At 45.4% G+C, this 15,639-nt stretch overlaps 1 protein-coding gene across 1 annotated transcript in view; it reads left to right on the forward strand.

The window, feature by feature from the left end:
- The window catches only part of Tmem63a (transmembrane protein 63A), a 38,074-nt gene that overhangs the window by 7,589 nt on the left and 14,846 nt on the right, over positions 1-15,639 (forward strand). The window contains exons 3-10 of the mRNA XM_026405731.2: positions 2,363-2,442; positions 5,956-6,022; positions 7,287-7,324; positions 9,754-9,896; positions 10,618-10,669; positions 11,067-11,175; positions 12,389-12,459; positions 15,393-15,473. Coding sequence (XP_026261516.1) covers positions 2,363-2,442; positions 5,956-6,022; positions 7,287-7,324; positions 9,754-9,896; positions 10,618-10,669; positions 11,067-11,175; positions 12,389-12,459; positions 15,393-15,473 — 641 coding nt within the window. The remainder of the gene's footprint in view (positions 1-2,362; positions 2,443-5,955; positions 6,023-7,286; positions 7,325-9,753; positions 9,897-10,617; positions 10,670-11,066; positions 11,176-12,388; positions 12,460-15,392; positions 15,474-15,639) is intronic.

The raw sequence follows: 15,639 nt of genomic DNA on the forward strand, positions 1-15,639 counted from the left end.
CTTGGTCCTGTTGGCTTTCATGAAAAAGGGCTCTCTAAGTAACAAGTAACCATTTCTTTCTATTTATTTATTTATTTGGTACTGGGGATTGAACCCAGAGCCACTATACCACTGAGTCACATCCTAAGCCCTTTATTTTTTATTTTGAGATAGGATCTTGCTAAGTTACTTAGGGCCTCACCAAGTTGCTGAGGCTGACCTGGAACTTGTGATCTTCCTCCCTCAGCCTCCTGAGTCACTGGGATTATAGGCATGCACCACCATGTCAGGCCCAAGTAACCGTTTCTTAGAGCTAGGACCCATTTGTAGGTGGAAAGCACTGACATGCCTACTAGCCTTGGTTGGGAGGGAGGGATAGACAGTTGATGGAGCCTGTGGGATTAATGGAAGCAGGTGGCCCTGGATCTTCAGGGTGGGAAGTTTGCCTGAGGTGAGGATTCTGGAGCCTGGGCAGGGGCTCCAATCAGTCTTGGTAGCTTATTGGGAAGAAAGATATTCTATTGGAGCATATTGGGCGGGGTAGTGGTGATGGTGGTGGTGGTGATGGTATAGAATTTGTTATTGTTTTAAGACAGATTCTCACTATGTTGCCCAAGTGATCTTGAACTCCTGAGTAACTGGGTTATAGGCATATACCACCGTGCCTGGCCTTATGGGGGTGAATTTGTTTGTTTGGTGCTGGGAATTGATAGGGCTTCACATATGCTAAGCACATGCTCTACCACTGAGCCTTATCTCCAGCCCACTCTGGGGGTGAGTTTTTATTGTAGGAAGTTATACAGTGAATGGGGACATATAAAAAGTCAAAGGGCCCTGGAAAACATGGATATGTGGGAGATGTCTGTACCATACATACCAAGGTAGAAACAGCTGCAGAGAGAGGGCAGGCGCTTGCTGAGTGACTTTCATGTTACAGCATGACTCACTCATCTTTGGAAGTATATCCCTAACTTCCTGATTCACCTTGAGAAAACACCACAGGAACTCAGGGTTTCTGGGGTTCATTCAGGCCCTTTGGAAAACCTGCCTTTAAAATCTGATCTGGGCTGGAGGTGTGTAGCTCAAAGTAGAATGCCTCCCTAGCAAGTTCAAGGCCCTGGCACCATCTATACATAAAATAACAATAAAAGAAACAAAAACCCAATTTCTGATTAGCAATAGTGTGCTAATTGAGTTGTATCTGTCCACCTCCATGAATCTTGAAGGGAGGGAGCCTGCCTAGGGAAAGTCAGGGACCCATCAAAGACCCTGCCAGGTTCTCTGTACACGTAGGGTGTAAGGAGGTCTAGAATTCTTAGCTATCTAGAGCCAGCAAAAGTCAAGAGAGTCCTTCAGCAGTCCTCAGTCCTCTCCTTATGCTGCTGTGGGACACATAGGCCTGCTGATTGTCCCAGCTCACTGAGGCTGAGCGTACCCAGAGCTCCAGGGCCTTGTTGGGTTTCTGTCTATGCATTTTCTGTGCCAGTTTCCACATAGATTGCTTTCAGGAGAACCAAACTCAAAGTAGAAACCTGACCCTCTCTGGCTCAGCCTGGGGTGGCTTCGTTGCTATGGTTCTGTAATTTTTTTTTTTTTGTACTGGGGATTGAACCCCCCACCCCCACCCCAGGGGCGCTTTACCACTGAGCTACATCCCTAATATTTTATTTTTTATTTTGAGACAGGGTCTCCCTAAGTTGCTTAGAGCCTCACTAAATTGCTCAGGCTGGCCTTGAACCTGCAATCCTCCTACCTCAGCCTCCTGAATTGCTGGGACTGTAGGTATATTCCACTGTGCCCAGCTTGTGGTTCTATAATTTAAAATGAAGCTCTAAATCTGGGCAAGGTGTCATATGTGCCCCAGCTACTCAGGGGGCTGAGGCAGGATAATTGTTTCAGCCAAGGAATAATCAAGGTCAACCTGGGTGATGTAGGGAGAGCCTATCTCAAAAAATAAATTAAAAAACAGACAAACAAACAAACAAAAGAAGTTCTATGTGAAGTTAGGAAGGAAGCGGGTTCCCAGGGTTGCTGCAAGGCCAGACCTTGTTGTTGAAGCCACTGAAGCAGATCCTGGCTGAGATCAGAGCCTTGTGGCATTAGTACTACCTTGAAGGCAAAGGTTAGGACTGGTGTTCTTGACTGGAAGGGCTCTAGGCTATGTTTGGCATCGGTCTGACAGCCTGGGTGACCTGGGCACAGGTGATGGGAGCTAGTGAAGAAGGCAAACAGAGCATTGGGACACTGAGCTGTGTGACATTGGGGAGCTCTATGCCATCTCTGGGCCAAGATGATTTTCTTCTTACCTTGCTGAGTCTGAGAGGGTGGGCTTTGCTCCTGAATCCATTCAATGTACTTTTACATGGTGTCTTTTCTACTTTAGTGTTTAATATTGGTGTTCTCCATTATAAGAAGAAGATTCTGGGATTATGGCCGCATTGCCCTGGTGTCAGAAACAGACAGGTAAAAAAGATACATCACCTAGAATATGACCTTGTGTGTACGTGTGTGTGTGTGTGTGTGTGTGTGTGTGTGTGTGAGAGAGAGAGAGAGAGAGAGAGAGAGAGAGAGAGAGAGAGAGACTGGAATGGGGCAGGGCCCACCAGTGATGTTGGTATTAGATTGTGTTCATTGGGCTTATCTGCCAGGCCTGTACAATAAGCTGGGTTCTCTCTACTCATCACCCCAGACCCATGAGATCAGCCTTTTGTTACACAATAACTGTGTTCAAGAGAAAATCAAGTCCCAGACACCCACTTTATTTTGGGACTTCTTGCTGGGCCATGGCCATGAGCCCTGTTGGCTTCTGCCTATGGAAGAAACCCCAATACTTTTTTTTTTTTTTTTTAAAGTTCACTTAATTTTTTCAGACTTGAACAGTTTTTTTTTTTTTTTGAGAGAGAGACAGAGAGAGAATTTTTTAATATTTATTTTTCAGTTTTCGGCGGACACAACATCTTTGTTGGTATGTGGTGCTGAGGATCGAACCCGGGCCGCATGCATGCCAGGCGAGCGCGCTTCCGCTTGAGCCACATCCCCAGCCAATACTTTTTTTTTAAAGACATTTATTCAGCATCATGATCAGACTATGACATTTAGCAATCAACAGCATGGGGGCCAAAAAATTTTTTAAAAAATCTACTTGAAAACCCCGTGTTGGCATGCTCGACACTTTCCATAGAACAGAAACTAAAATAACCTGTGTACAGTCAGTCACAACATAGACCTCAAGGCTCTTTGCCCATACCCATGAATATTGTCTGAACCATGTCGTCTTTGTAGCAGTGAGGGCCTGCCTCCATGGTGCTTGACTGAGTTCACAATCCATCCCTGTCACTTCTTCGGCTCTCCTCTCCTGCTAAGCTTTGTTTCCTGGCCGTATTAAAACCTTCTGCCTCTGCCATAGCTACCTCTGCTGCTGGAACTGCCTTGGCCACCTGGGAAACCCTGATACTTTTAAGGCTTTTGCTGTCCGTGGAGCAAGATGCCTGCTTTCTTTTGTCTTTGAATATTTTTAATGTGTCATCTTCATTATTAGCTTAGGCCCTGGGCTGACCAAGGTGGATCAAAAAGGGCAACAGGGCTGCCAGGGATCTCTGGTCCTCTTTCTGGGTCAGCACTGACTTTGGAGGAGCTCATTAGAAAGCACAGGCTCAGGCTGGGGTTGTGGCTCAGAGAAAGAGCCCTTGCCTAGCATGTGTCAGGGCACTGGGTTCGATTCTCAGCACTGCATGTAAATAAATAAAAATAAAGGTCCATTGACAACTTAAAAATATTGAAACAAACAAACAAACACAGCTCCCCCCACTCAGACCTCAGGTCCCTCCAGTTCCAGCCGGGGCTCTGATGGCTCTTTCATTTAACATGAGGGGTGGTGATGAGTTCTCAGTGGTACACCTGGGTTTCCCAACTCCATCTGGGCTTTGCACATCCCTGAATCTTGGGTAAGATGTGGCAACCAGAAGGGAGTGGGAACTCAGGGACCCACCAGCCACCTGCCCAGAGCCTCTCTTCTGGGCAGCCCCTCCACTCCGCAGCCCCTCTTGACATGTGGTCTTTTGTATGTGTGTGTGTGTGTGGCGGGGGGAGGTCCTCTGGGCTAGGAAGAGGAGTCTCTGTAAATGCATCTTCCTGACAAGAAGATTGTCTCTCCTCTGGCCTTTGTGAAAGCAAGGTGAAGAATTTTGGGGGACATCTGATACCTTCCAGGCACATTAAGCCCTGAGTGTGGCTGCGCTCTACTGTAGAAGAGAGTGCGAGGGATCAGGAGGCGCTGCCACTTCCAGAGCTGTGTGAGCCTGGTCCAGGCTAATCAAGGTCTCCTTGTGCCTTCTCTTCCCCATGGTGTGAAGGTCAATTGAGACTATCTGTGTAAATGGTTTGAAAGTTAAGTTTCATTGTGTTTTAGGCTCTTAAAAGTGGGACAGTGGTCCAGGAGTGGGAGAAAAGCAAAAATTCACCTACTGCTGACACCTCCAATTCACTATGAATGTGGGGTACTCAAAACAAAGGATCTGACTAAAATGCACAATATAAGATTACAGTTCATCTACCTAGAACACACATTTTGACGTTTTCTCAGGTCTGAAATTGAGATGTGTCTTATCAATGATGGTCACAGTTTGATTGGCAACATTGTTTCTTTTTTAGTGGTTCATGAAATAATTATGCAACTGACAACCAGTGATATTTTAGATTTCATAAAATATAGTATTTATGTATTCATTCATTTATTTTGGGGACTAAACCTACTGACTCTCAATGGCTGTAAAAAAAAAAAAAGACAGGGCAATACCCATTTCACTCTGAAAAATGAAGACAAAGGCAGTACCCATTCCTAGGTGTGGAATGAAACTTGTGTTATATGAAATTAATAGCATGGCTCCATGACATAGCTAGGCTTTTTTTTGAGGGTGTAGGGGTTGGGGTCCTGGGGATTGAACTCAGGGATGCTTTGCCACAGAGCCACATCCCCAGTTCTTTTTATTTTTTATTTCAATTGCTTAGGGCCTCACTAAGTTGCTGAGGCTGGCCTTGAACTTGCAATCCTCCTGCTTCAGCCTCCCAAGTTGTTAGCCTTATAGGTGTGCACTGCACCCAGCTCCCTAGCCCTTTTTTTTTTTTTTTTTTTTTGAAGCAGGGTCTAGCTGAGTTGACCAAGCTAGCCTCCAACTTGTGGTCCTTCTGCCTCAGCCTCTGGAGTCACTGGGATTATAGGTCTATGTCCCTGTGCCTGGCTCTGTAGTTCTTATTTTTCCTCCTCTTCCTCTTCCTTTTCCTCCTCCTTCTCTTCACCTTCTTGCTCTCCCCCTCTCCTTCCCCCTTCTTCTCTTTCCCATCCCCTTCTCCTCTGCTTCCTCTTCTCCCTCCCCCTCACTCCAGTTACAGGGCCCTGAAAGGTCCTGCATCCCTCCTTTCTGGGATTACCTCCCTGGGTAGAGTGTGCAGTCTGCTGCCTTCTGTGGAGTGTCTGTTTCTCAGGTCCCCTCTCCAGAGCTGAACTCTGGTTCTCTGTCATTCTAGGTCACCAGGGTAGGACCAAAGACTGTATTTATTCCCAATTTTATTTGATATTTTAGGAGGTGTCTTATAAACAGGTGGCACTTTAAAGTCCCTTTAGGTGGATGAGTCCTGTGCTGAGCTTGGAGGTTGTGAGCACACAGGGATGGTCTATTGATGCCCTGACCCCATGTTATTAATTTCACATAACAAAGATTTATGCTGTACCTGGGAATGGGTATTATCCTTGACTGCATTTTTCAGAGTGAAATGGGTATTATCTTTTCTTTATTTTTCACAACCAGTGAGGGATAGTAGTTTTGGCTTATGGCTTGGCATTACAGTTAATTATTGATTTATCTGCTAGATTGTGAGGGATAGCTCTTTAAGATTGGGCAGCAAAATCCTGGATATAATTTTTTTTTGGCTTTTTATTTTTTAGAATCATATATTTCTCTTTTCCTTTTGTGTCTCTAGTGACTCCAGATTCCAGAGATTGTCATCGACTTCCTCTTCAGGGCAACATGACTTTGAAAATGAGCTGGTTGGTACCCAAAGGATGGTTGGAGTGTGGCTAGGAGTAGGGACCTGCAGTAATGCTTAGTGGGGTGGGGGCAGTTGTAATCCTGGTTCAGTGGCTAACTTCCTATTATGGTTCCTGAGTGGCTGGTGCTGGAGAAAGCTCTTCTCTACATCAACCAAGGCACCTGAATTTGGAAGTACCACAGGGAAGATGGCAGCTGGATGGAGATCTGGCATTGTGAGACTTGATCAACTCTCAGGCAGAAAGGGCAATGGAATCCGCTGGGGTGTCCCAGCACTTTTCTCTCTTTCTCTCTCTCCTCTCTCTCTCTTTCTCTCTCTCTCTCTCTCTGGTATTGGGGATTGAATCCAGGGGCACTTAACCAGTGAGCCACATCCCCCAGCATCCCTTTTTTTATATTTTACTTAGAGACAGGGTCTCACTGAGTTGCTTAGCGCCTCACCTTTGCTGAGGCTGGCTTTGAACTCACGATCTTCCTGCCTTAGCCTCCTGAGCCACTGGGATCACAGGTGTGCACCACTGTGCCCCGCCCAGTACTTGTCTCTTATACTTATGACTTGGTATTACAGTTAATTATTGACTTATCTGCTAGATTGTGAGCCAGATGTAGGTAGGAACCCTGCCTTATCTGTCCTTGTTCCCCTGCACCGGGTACCTGGGAGGTGCTCAGTCATTGTTGAATAAATGGTGAACAAATATTTGTCTTTTCCAGCTGGATAACAGTCCAGCTTTAGGGGGTGTTAAGTTTAAAAGATGTGAAGGACAGTAAAACCCACACACACACCCTTTTCTCTCTCTAAATCTCACTCCAGGGGATTGTTCAATTTATTAGGCTTGTTTCCTCTCATTGTCTTACCTCATTAGGTCAACTTTGAAACGGTCTAATGGAAGCCCATATCACTTTCTCTGCGTCTGCCCTGAGCTTTCATTAGCACTTCTTGTTTTTTTTTTTTTTCTTTTTTTAAAGACAAGGTCTTGCTAAGTTTCCCCAACCTCATACTCTATCCTCCTGCTTCCACCTCCTGAGAAGCTGGGATTATAGTCCTGAACCACTCTGCCTGTCATTATTGCTCTTGACCCATGTTTTGTGATGTGACCCTGGAGCTTATGTGATAACACTAATTGTCAAAATTTGATAGACTTCAGCAAGAATTCCAGGCATGGGGAACATCTTGCAAAGAACATAATCTCAAGGATAATGATTACATCTACCTCCCCCAAGACACAGATGTTGGATGCCAATCCCTGTTCTCTCTGTTTCCAGGGATGCTGCCCCTGGCTGACTGCGATCTTCCGCCTGCAGTGAGTACACTAGAGGGCAGCTGCTGGGGACAGGTGGCTTTGTTTGGGCTTCTTTGTTCAGGTGTTTGATCAATCAGGAGGAAAAAGCCAAGATGCTTGATCCTGAGAGGTGATCTCTTAGATACTTTTCAGTTCAGGTCCAAAGCAATATGTGGGGACTAAAAATAAAGGTGGCCCTTGAGGCTCCTGAATCAGGGTCACAGGGAGGCCTGTAGGACTGAAGCCTAGATGCTGGAGGGTACACAGTTCTGTTGGAGGTACACCGTTCAGGGTTTCCAAACTGCAGTTGGACCCCAAAATTTCTTTCTTTGTTTTAGTTTTAGGTGAACACACAATATCTTTATTTTATTTTTATGTGGTGCTAAGCAGCAAATCCAGTGTCTCATGCATGCTAGGCGAGCACTCTACTACTGAGTCACAACCCCAGCCTCCCCAAGGTTTCTTAAAGTAGCAATGAACTTTTTTTTTTTCCCCAGAATAATCCATGGAATTTCAAAATATTCTAAATAAACCACCTCTCCTCCTGATGCAGGCCAGAGTTCACTGGCATCACATGGCTCTGTCTCCTGCCAGTTTCTCTGGGAACAACTCCCACCAAAGTCAACAATTTATCTCTCATGTGTTAGTTCATTTGAATTGGGCTAGACCTGTGTCATATCGAAAGCCCAGAGAGAGGAACTTACTCAATGCTCTGCAGCCACTATATTTCATCAATTCTATGATGTCCTTTTCTTTCATGTTGCTACATAGCTAACATTATTTTTTTTTCCCTTAAGCAGGAATTATTCTACTTAATATTTAACATTGTCTAGATGTGGGTAAAAGCTTTGTTAGGCAGGTGTACATATTTTTGAATGAGTGAAAAGTGGAGAAGTAAAATACATTTGGCTTATTTGTTTAAAAGTTTTCTGTTTTAAAAAACTTGGAGCCCATGGAGAGAAATCTAAGAGAGGTTCTTGGTGATTAAGAACTGGTTTATCACCTCTCATGTAAAAGGAGCTGGGATTACAGGGGCTGGAGAAATCTTTGCTCTGCCACTTGAGTCTAAGAAGCCATCATTGGAAGCTATATATTATTCTGCATAACACTAAAAGCAAGAAAATGCTGCCATTTAAGCTACCATCAACTATAACTGTAGGGCACACCCCATTTCAGTGATGTTAAAATATAGAGGAGGGGTGGCTTATTTAGAAGTGAAAGCATGTAATCATTGCCAAGCTTTGTCCTGGAGATGGAGAGGAAGCAGAAGTCACATTCACATGCATATTTCTAAGTATCCTCTGGTGCTCAGTTGCAGCATTTGGTACTTGGTGATCACTGTCTTTTTGAATCTTACTAGGCTGATGAAGTAGGTAGTGGACAGTTTCCTGTTCTGGGCGGAGGCTCAGGTAGGCCGTAGGATCTGCTCTCACACAGAGGTGGCTGAACTGGATTTTTTTTTTTTTTTTTGTACTGGGAATTGAACTCGGGGTCACTGAACCACTGAGCCACAACCCTAGCCCTATTTTGCATTTTATTTAGAGACAGGGTCTCACTGAGTTGCTTAGTGCCTCAGTGGTTGCTGAGGCTGGCTTTGAATTTGCGATCCTCCTGCCTCAGCCTTTGAGCCACTGGGATTACAGGCATGCACCACTTCGCCTGGCTTGAACTGGATTTCTGACCGCAAAGCCCACACTGACACCTTTCAGACTGGTTCTTTTATGCTATACTTGCTTCTCTGAGCTCTTCCAGTGCATTGCTTTCCAGGCCTTCTGGAAGGGAGGGTCTTGGGATCCCTTCCTGTCAGGAGAGTGAGAACAAGTGGAGCACCTGCCCCCTTTCCCTCTGCAGCAAGGAATTCTGGCTGTCTGAGCCTAGAATTTTCCAGTTTCCCAGCTGACCCAGAGCTTCTTAATGCGGCACTTCAGAGGGTGGAAAATGGTGGAGCAGACTACCACCTCTCTGTCTCTGGGGCCATGGCCAGGGACACAGGGAGGTGGCAGGTGCAGTTGGATGAACATTGGGTCACCTTCTCTGTCACCTCACCTGCAGGGGAGACAGGAGAAAGGGTGGGACCATGGGCCTGGGCACACTCCAAATCCAAATGTGACCTCCAGCAGCAGAAAGGGTCTGTGTGTCTACATACCTCACACTTGCATAACATGGGCACAGATGTTTCTGGCAATATGAAGTGGGGCAGCAGCAGTACCTTTGCCCCACTAGTAAGAGAGTAGGTCCTGAAAATTATGACGTAGCTCTACTGTTACAAACTGTGTAGGCCTGAAAGCTATGCAATTTTCTGTACCTTTGTATCCACACATATTAAAAAAAAAAAGGAGGAATAATATCAGAGTATCTCACAGGATTGTCATAAGGATTAGATAAGCCAATCCATGCCAGGGCCCAGCTGTTATCACTACTTATTAAGATTCCATGTGTGTCTTGGCCAGTGATGACCAGATCCTGGAGTGGTGTGGGGAGGATGCCATCCACTACCTGTCTTTCCAGAGGCACATCATCTTCCTGCTGGTGGTGGTCAGCTTCTTGTCCCTGTGTGTCATCCTGCCTGTCAACCTCTCAGGAGACTTGCTAGGTAACACTTCTTCTCATCCTCATCAGTGTTGGGATGGTGCAGAGGAGTGGCCCTGGGGAAAGGGTTCATTGTGATAGTCCAGGCCCAGGAGTCAGGACTCTGTTCAGATGTGAGACAGCATTAAGGTGACTTTTGAAAATTTTTCCATCTGACTAAAGATCTAGAGGAGACTCTGCTCCAAATGTGGATCAAAAACTGAGACCCCCTTAATATCAGTTTCTGGATCTATCTAAAAAGAAGGGAAAAAAGACCCAAACATTTATGGAATCAGATCAGGGAATTTTAGAAAGTGTTTTATACTTTCCTGTCCTCACCCAAATCAGGAGGCCACAGTTGAGGATCTGGTAGATGCTTAGTCAAAATCAGTGTGGAATCACATCTCCCCAGCTTCCAAGATGCCATCACGAATCCACCTATAACACCAGCGATTCCCAATCTCAGTTTTGGTGACAGCTTAGGATGTTTCTTGTTTTCTCAAAGTATTTCTGTTTTTGTAAATCTCAAAACAAGATGAATTAAAATTCTGGCTTTACCTGCACGTTAGATTGAGAAGTTGTCAGGGAGCATTCTGGAGTCAGGCCTTGGTTGGGGTAGCTCTGAAAAGACTAGATGGACATCATCCTAGGACTGGTCCAGGTGTCCTTGCTCCAAACCAAGGCTGGTTATGCCCTTCCTGTTTCCCCAATGTGAACCGGAACAAATTATCTGTGCTTCTCCACAGACAAAGATCCTTATAGCTTTGGAAGAACAACAATTGCAAACCTGCAGACTGGGTAAGTATGGACCCGTTGGTATGGGGGTGCTGATGGGTGAAACCGGGGAGGAGCCAGGGTAGGCTGGAGGGAGTCCAGAGCAGCAGGCTATGTCTGGAAGCCTCTTGAAGCTGGGGGTGTGAACACGACGCAGGCAGCTGCTGTTTGCAGGGGGTTTAGGAATCACAGAGGGTCCCGTGGATCTAGAGTTCATTTTTCAGGATAGGGACAGGGACCTCTCTGAAGTATTTATAAGGGTGAAGGGGCATTGGCTACATGGCCTCTGTTGGATGCTCTCTTGTGATGAAACCATTGGCACTCAGCATGATGCCCACTGAGGGTCACCTGGCCCCAGCCCATGCCCCCAACCCTGTTGCCTGGGAGCACAGCCCTGATGTTAGGTGGTGTTCCTCCTTAGCAATGACCTTCTTTGGCTGCACACCATGTTTGCTGTCATTTACCTCATCCTCACCGTGGGCTTCATGCGGCACCACACCCAGTCCATCAAGTACAAAGAAGAGAGCCTGGTAAGTGAGGCAGGGGGTCTGGGACATGTGTGAGGAGGGGCGTGGGTGGGAGCCAGAGGGGAACAGCCTCCCAGTTGAGCCATTGGACCATGACAGCAATGAGCTCAGGGAGGAGCCTCTAGAATCTGCCTGGATAATCATACTCTCACTTGACATTATCTTTTTGTTGTTGTTGTTGTTTTAATTTCCTGTAGATTGTTTTAAGATTTGGATATTTTGCTAAACAAGATGGTGCACTCCTGTAATCCCCAGCAGCTTGGGAGGCTGAGGCAGGAGGATTGCAAGTTCAAAGCCAGCCTCAGCAATGGCGAGGCTCTAAGCAACTCAGTGAGACCTTCTCTCTAAATAAAATGCAAAATAGGGCTGGGGACGTCGCCCAGGGATTGAGTGACTCTGAGTTCAATCCCTGGTACCAAATAAATAAATAAATAAACAAACAAACAAACAAACAAATAAATAAATAAAATAAAAGATTTGGATATTTTGCCCCAAATCATTCTTTTTTTTTTTTTTTAAACCAGCAAAGCATAGATTTATTGAAAATGAAAGTGAGAAGTAACACTCTGTAAAGTAGAATAGAGTGGGCCAAGAGAGAGTCAATGTCTGGCTATTTTTGTCTTACATGCTGAGCTGTGTGGTGTTCCCCTTCCAGCATGGACCTGATTGAATTCCCTGCTCCATCCACACCCTTGCTAACTCGTTCTTTGATCTTTGGGGTTTGGACTTGTACTTTCTGACGCTGAGTAAAGAAGTTTAGTTTGAGGGACTAGGGGTGTAGCTTAGTGGTACAGTGATTGGCTAGCATGCACAAGGCTCTGGTTCAAGTGCAAAAACCAACCAGAAACAGAAAAAAAAAAAAAAAAGTTTAGATTGAGGCAGTCCTTCTTTCTGTGACTTGGTTCCAGGCCTGGGTCTTCCTCTGTATTCTGTGTGACCCATTTGAATCACAATCTTCTCTGGGTTCTTTCTCAGTCTCCTGCCCTGCAAAGGAGGCTCAGAGAGTTGCTTTGTAAATGGATTCTTCTGTATCCCAGAAGGGGATGCTGTGTAAATAACATGCTCCAGGGCTTGCCAAGGCCATGAGAAGAGGAAACCCAAGCTGTCTAATTTTCTATTGTTTTCTTTCAGGAGGCTTGAATGGGGTACAAACCTTGGCCCACTCAGAACCCGGCTTGCCTCAGTGACTTTTCTTCCTGTCATGTTTTTCTGGCAGGTGAGAAGGACATTATTCATCACAGGACTCTCCAGAGATACCAAAAAAGAGACAGTGGAGAGCCACTTTCGGTAAGCAGGGCTGAGGGACACAGAAGGGGAGCTGAGTCCCTCCAGGGGACAGCTTAGGATGTTGAGAAGTTGTCAGGGAGCATTCTGTAGTCAAGCAGAGGCCTTGATTGGTGTAGTTCTGTAAAGACTGGATGGTCATCAACCTAGGACTGGTCTAGATGCTCTGTTCTCTGTATCCCAGGGCTTCCTAAACCAAGGCTGGGAAGCTCTGGGATAGTCCCAGAGGATAGTCCTAGCATAGTACCCTCAGGCAGGTACCTTAGGTGAGCACCTTACATCTTCCACTTGGGTATGCAGGTGAGATCCGAGAAGGACTGGCACTGCCACAAAGGTATTGAATGGCTGCTATGTGCTGGCTCTGTTTGTGCTATGCAAGGGATGGGGTGGGGTGGCCCATTCTCTGCAAGCAACCATGGCTGCCCCACAGTGATTATAGTGTCCAGAGTGTGGACCAGGGCACAGATGCAAAGAAACATCTTGAGAGTATGTGGGAAAAGAAAATTGTTCACCCTGGAGTCTGAGTGTCTACTTTGCCAAGTAAGAGATATGTAAGCTGAGCTTTTCTGCCAACCACGAACTACAGTCTGTGGCAGAAGGATCTCAGGTGCCTGCATTTGTTGGCTTATCCACTCACTCAGAAGGAGCACTCTGCTGGAGCACTCTGCCCAGCTCTGGCTTTCCATGTAAAACCTCCTTTCCAACAGACCCTGCTGACCCTCAGGTGCAATTTCTGTAGGTGGAGGCAGGAGGATCTGTATAGCTGAAGGCAGGAAAAAGCCCCAGAGCCTCCAAGGGAACAACTGGCAAGGGGGTGGGGTGGAGCAACAGGCCCCCAAGGCTCAGGGCTGGAGGACTTGAAGGTCAAGCTCCCTTACTGAGGTCTTTCCTATCAATTCAGCAGTCACTAATTTATAGCATGCACTAAAAGTGGGCTACAGTTTAACTTTGTGCTTTTTATGAAGAAAGCACTTGCTAGGGCTGGGGATATGGCTCAGGCGGTAGCGCGCTCGCCTGGCATGCGAGCAGCCCGGGTTCGATCCTCAGCACCACATACAAACAAAGATGTTGTGTCCGCCGAAAACTAAAATAAATATTGAAAAAAATTCTCTTAAAAAAAAAAAGAAAGAAAGCACTTGCTAAGCAAATTATTACTATAAACAGAATTGTGAAAGGAATATTTACAATTTATTGAATGAATATTTAATGTTTTTTCAGAAACTGCAAGTATTTTAGAAATAATCACTTTGTATAAAGTCTCAACACCACAATCATTTTTCTCTATTCCTTGAAACAATTCCCCCAAATTGCCTGCGAGGCAGCTTTTGGAAATAGCAGTTCCACTTCACGTACACACTGAAAGAAGAAAAGAAAGGTCCCCTCATTCCCAAGCAAACATTGTATGACTCACACTTTTTCCTATTTTAGGAATCCTTCTTAGTGAATGCTATTGCAATCCATGTGTGAATTTCCCTTGTAGCAGAGATACTTAAATGGGGCATCTCTTCCTCGAAGCTCTTATTGGGACCTGAAATAGTCCTATTGATTAGTTGAATAATTTCCACATCTATGGGCTGTCCTCTCACTAGTATGTAAGCTTATCAGGATTTTTTTTTTTGCCACTACTTAGAAGAGTAGTGAGTGGAGATTGACATGGTCTTGATGTCCCCAAGAGTACAATTGTGTGTATGGTGAGATGACATTGTGTGGTGGCAATGGACATCAACCACTCACAAGTTATGTGACCTTGGGCAAAGCCACTTAGAATCTGTGGGTTTCAGTTTACATTTGTAAAATGGGGACAAAGGATGAGGATGCAGTTCAGTGGTAGAGTGCTAGCCTAGCATGTGCGAGGCCCTAGGTTGGATCCCCTGTACTGCCAAAAAATAAAATAATGTCAAAAACTCACAGGTTATGATGAGGATTACATATATTAACATATATAACAGTACCTGGCCAATACTAATTGAGTACATATTTTGCTGATTGGTTTTTTTTATATATTTTTTTTTTAGTTTTCGGTGGACACAACATCTTTATTTTATTTTTATGTAGTGCTGAGGATCGAACCCAGCGCCTCGCGCATGCCAGGCGAGCACGCTACCACTTGAGCCACATCCCCAGCCCCTGCTGATTGTTGATATTTGTGTAGACACTTGATTGTTTGGAATGTGTTGCTTTCATTAGACCTGCTGAAGGTCTCTGACCTTCACAAAGTTTATGAACTGACTAGGATTTCAATGATAGCCCAGGATAGATATTACCCTAGGACAAATGATAAATCTCTTCCTTTGGATAGGTAGAAGGAATAATAGATGTGGGATTTGTTTGGGTGTTTGTTTGGTGGTGGGGATGGAACCCAGGGCAAGTTCCACCACTGAGCCACACCCCAGCCCTGATATATTCAAATTTCCCCATGAGAAGTACCTGCTGATTGAAAGCCAAGTAGATATGAACTTGTCAGTTTTAAGACAGTTACCTTCAGGATATTAAAAAAAAAAATGTCTCTTTGGCCAGATGTGGTAGTGCACACCTGTCATCCCAGCTACTTGGGAGGCTGAGGCAGGAGGAACACAAATTTAAGGCCAACCTGGGCAATTTTTTGAGATTCTATCTCCAAAAATATAAAGGGCTGGGGATGAAGGTCAGGGGTAGAATGCTTTCTTAGCATATTTGCAAAGCCCTGGGTTCTAGCCCAGCATCACCAAAAGAAAAAAAACAACAACATTTTTTTCAAACTTCAAAATTTCAGATTTCAAAAATTTTCCCCTTTGGGGGAATAAAAGACAAATAGAAAAGAGGTCTCTGCTGGCACAGAAACTAGCAGCCTGAATGCTTTACCATTCTTTCCATTGGTGATTGGGGGCAATTTGTCCTTCCTGATCTGGTCACTCTTCTAATGACCTGTCTTTTGCCTTGGCCTGCCCTGGCCACAGGGATGCATATCCCACGTGTGAGGTGGTGGATGTCCAGCTGTGCTACAACGTGGCCAAGCTCATCTACCTGTGCAAGGAGAGGTAAGGGAGGGTTGCTGGAGTGTGCCTTGGTTCACCTGTCCTGGAGCTTTCTGACCCCTTGTCCCCTGAATATCCAACTTCTTCCTTGCTAGCCTGGGATCCCTCCACTGAGAAGGGAGAAGGGTAGTCTTTCCCTTTTGTGGTTCACAAAACTCAACTCCCATTC

This window comes from Urocitellus parryii, chromosome 9 (genome assembly GCF_045843805.1).
Source record: "Urocitellus parryii isolate mUroPar1 chromosome 9, mUroPar1.hap1, whole genome shotgun sequence".
Lineage (NCBI taxonomy): Eukaryota > Metazoa > Chordata > Mammalia > Rodentia > Sciuridae > Urocitellus > Urocitellus parryii.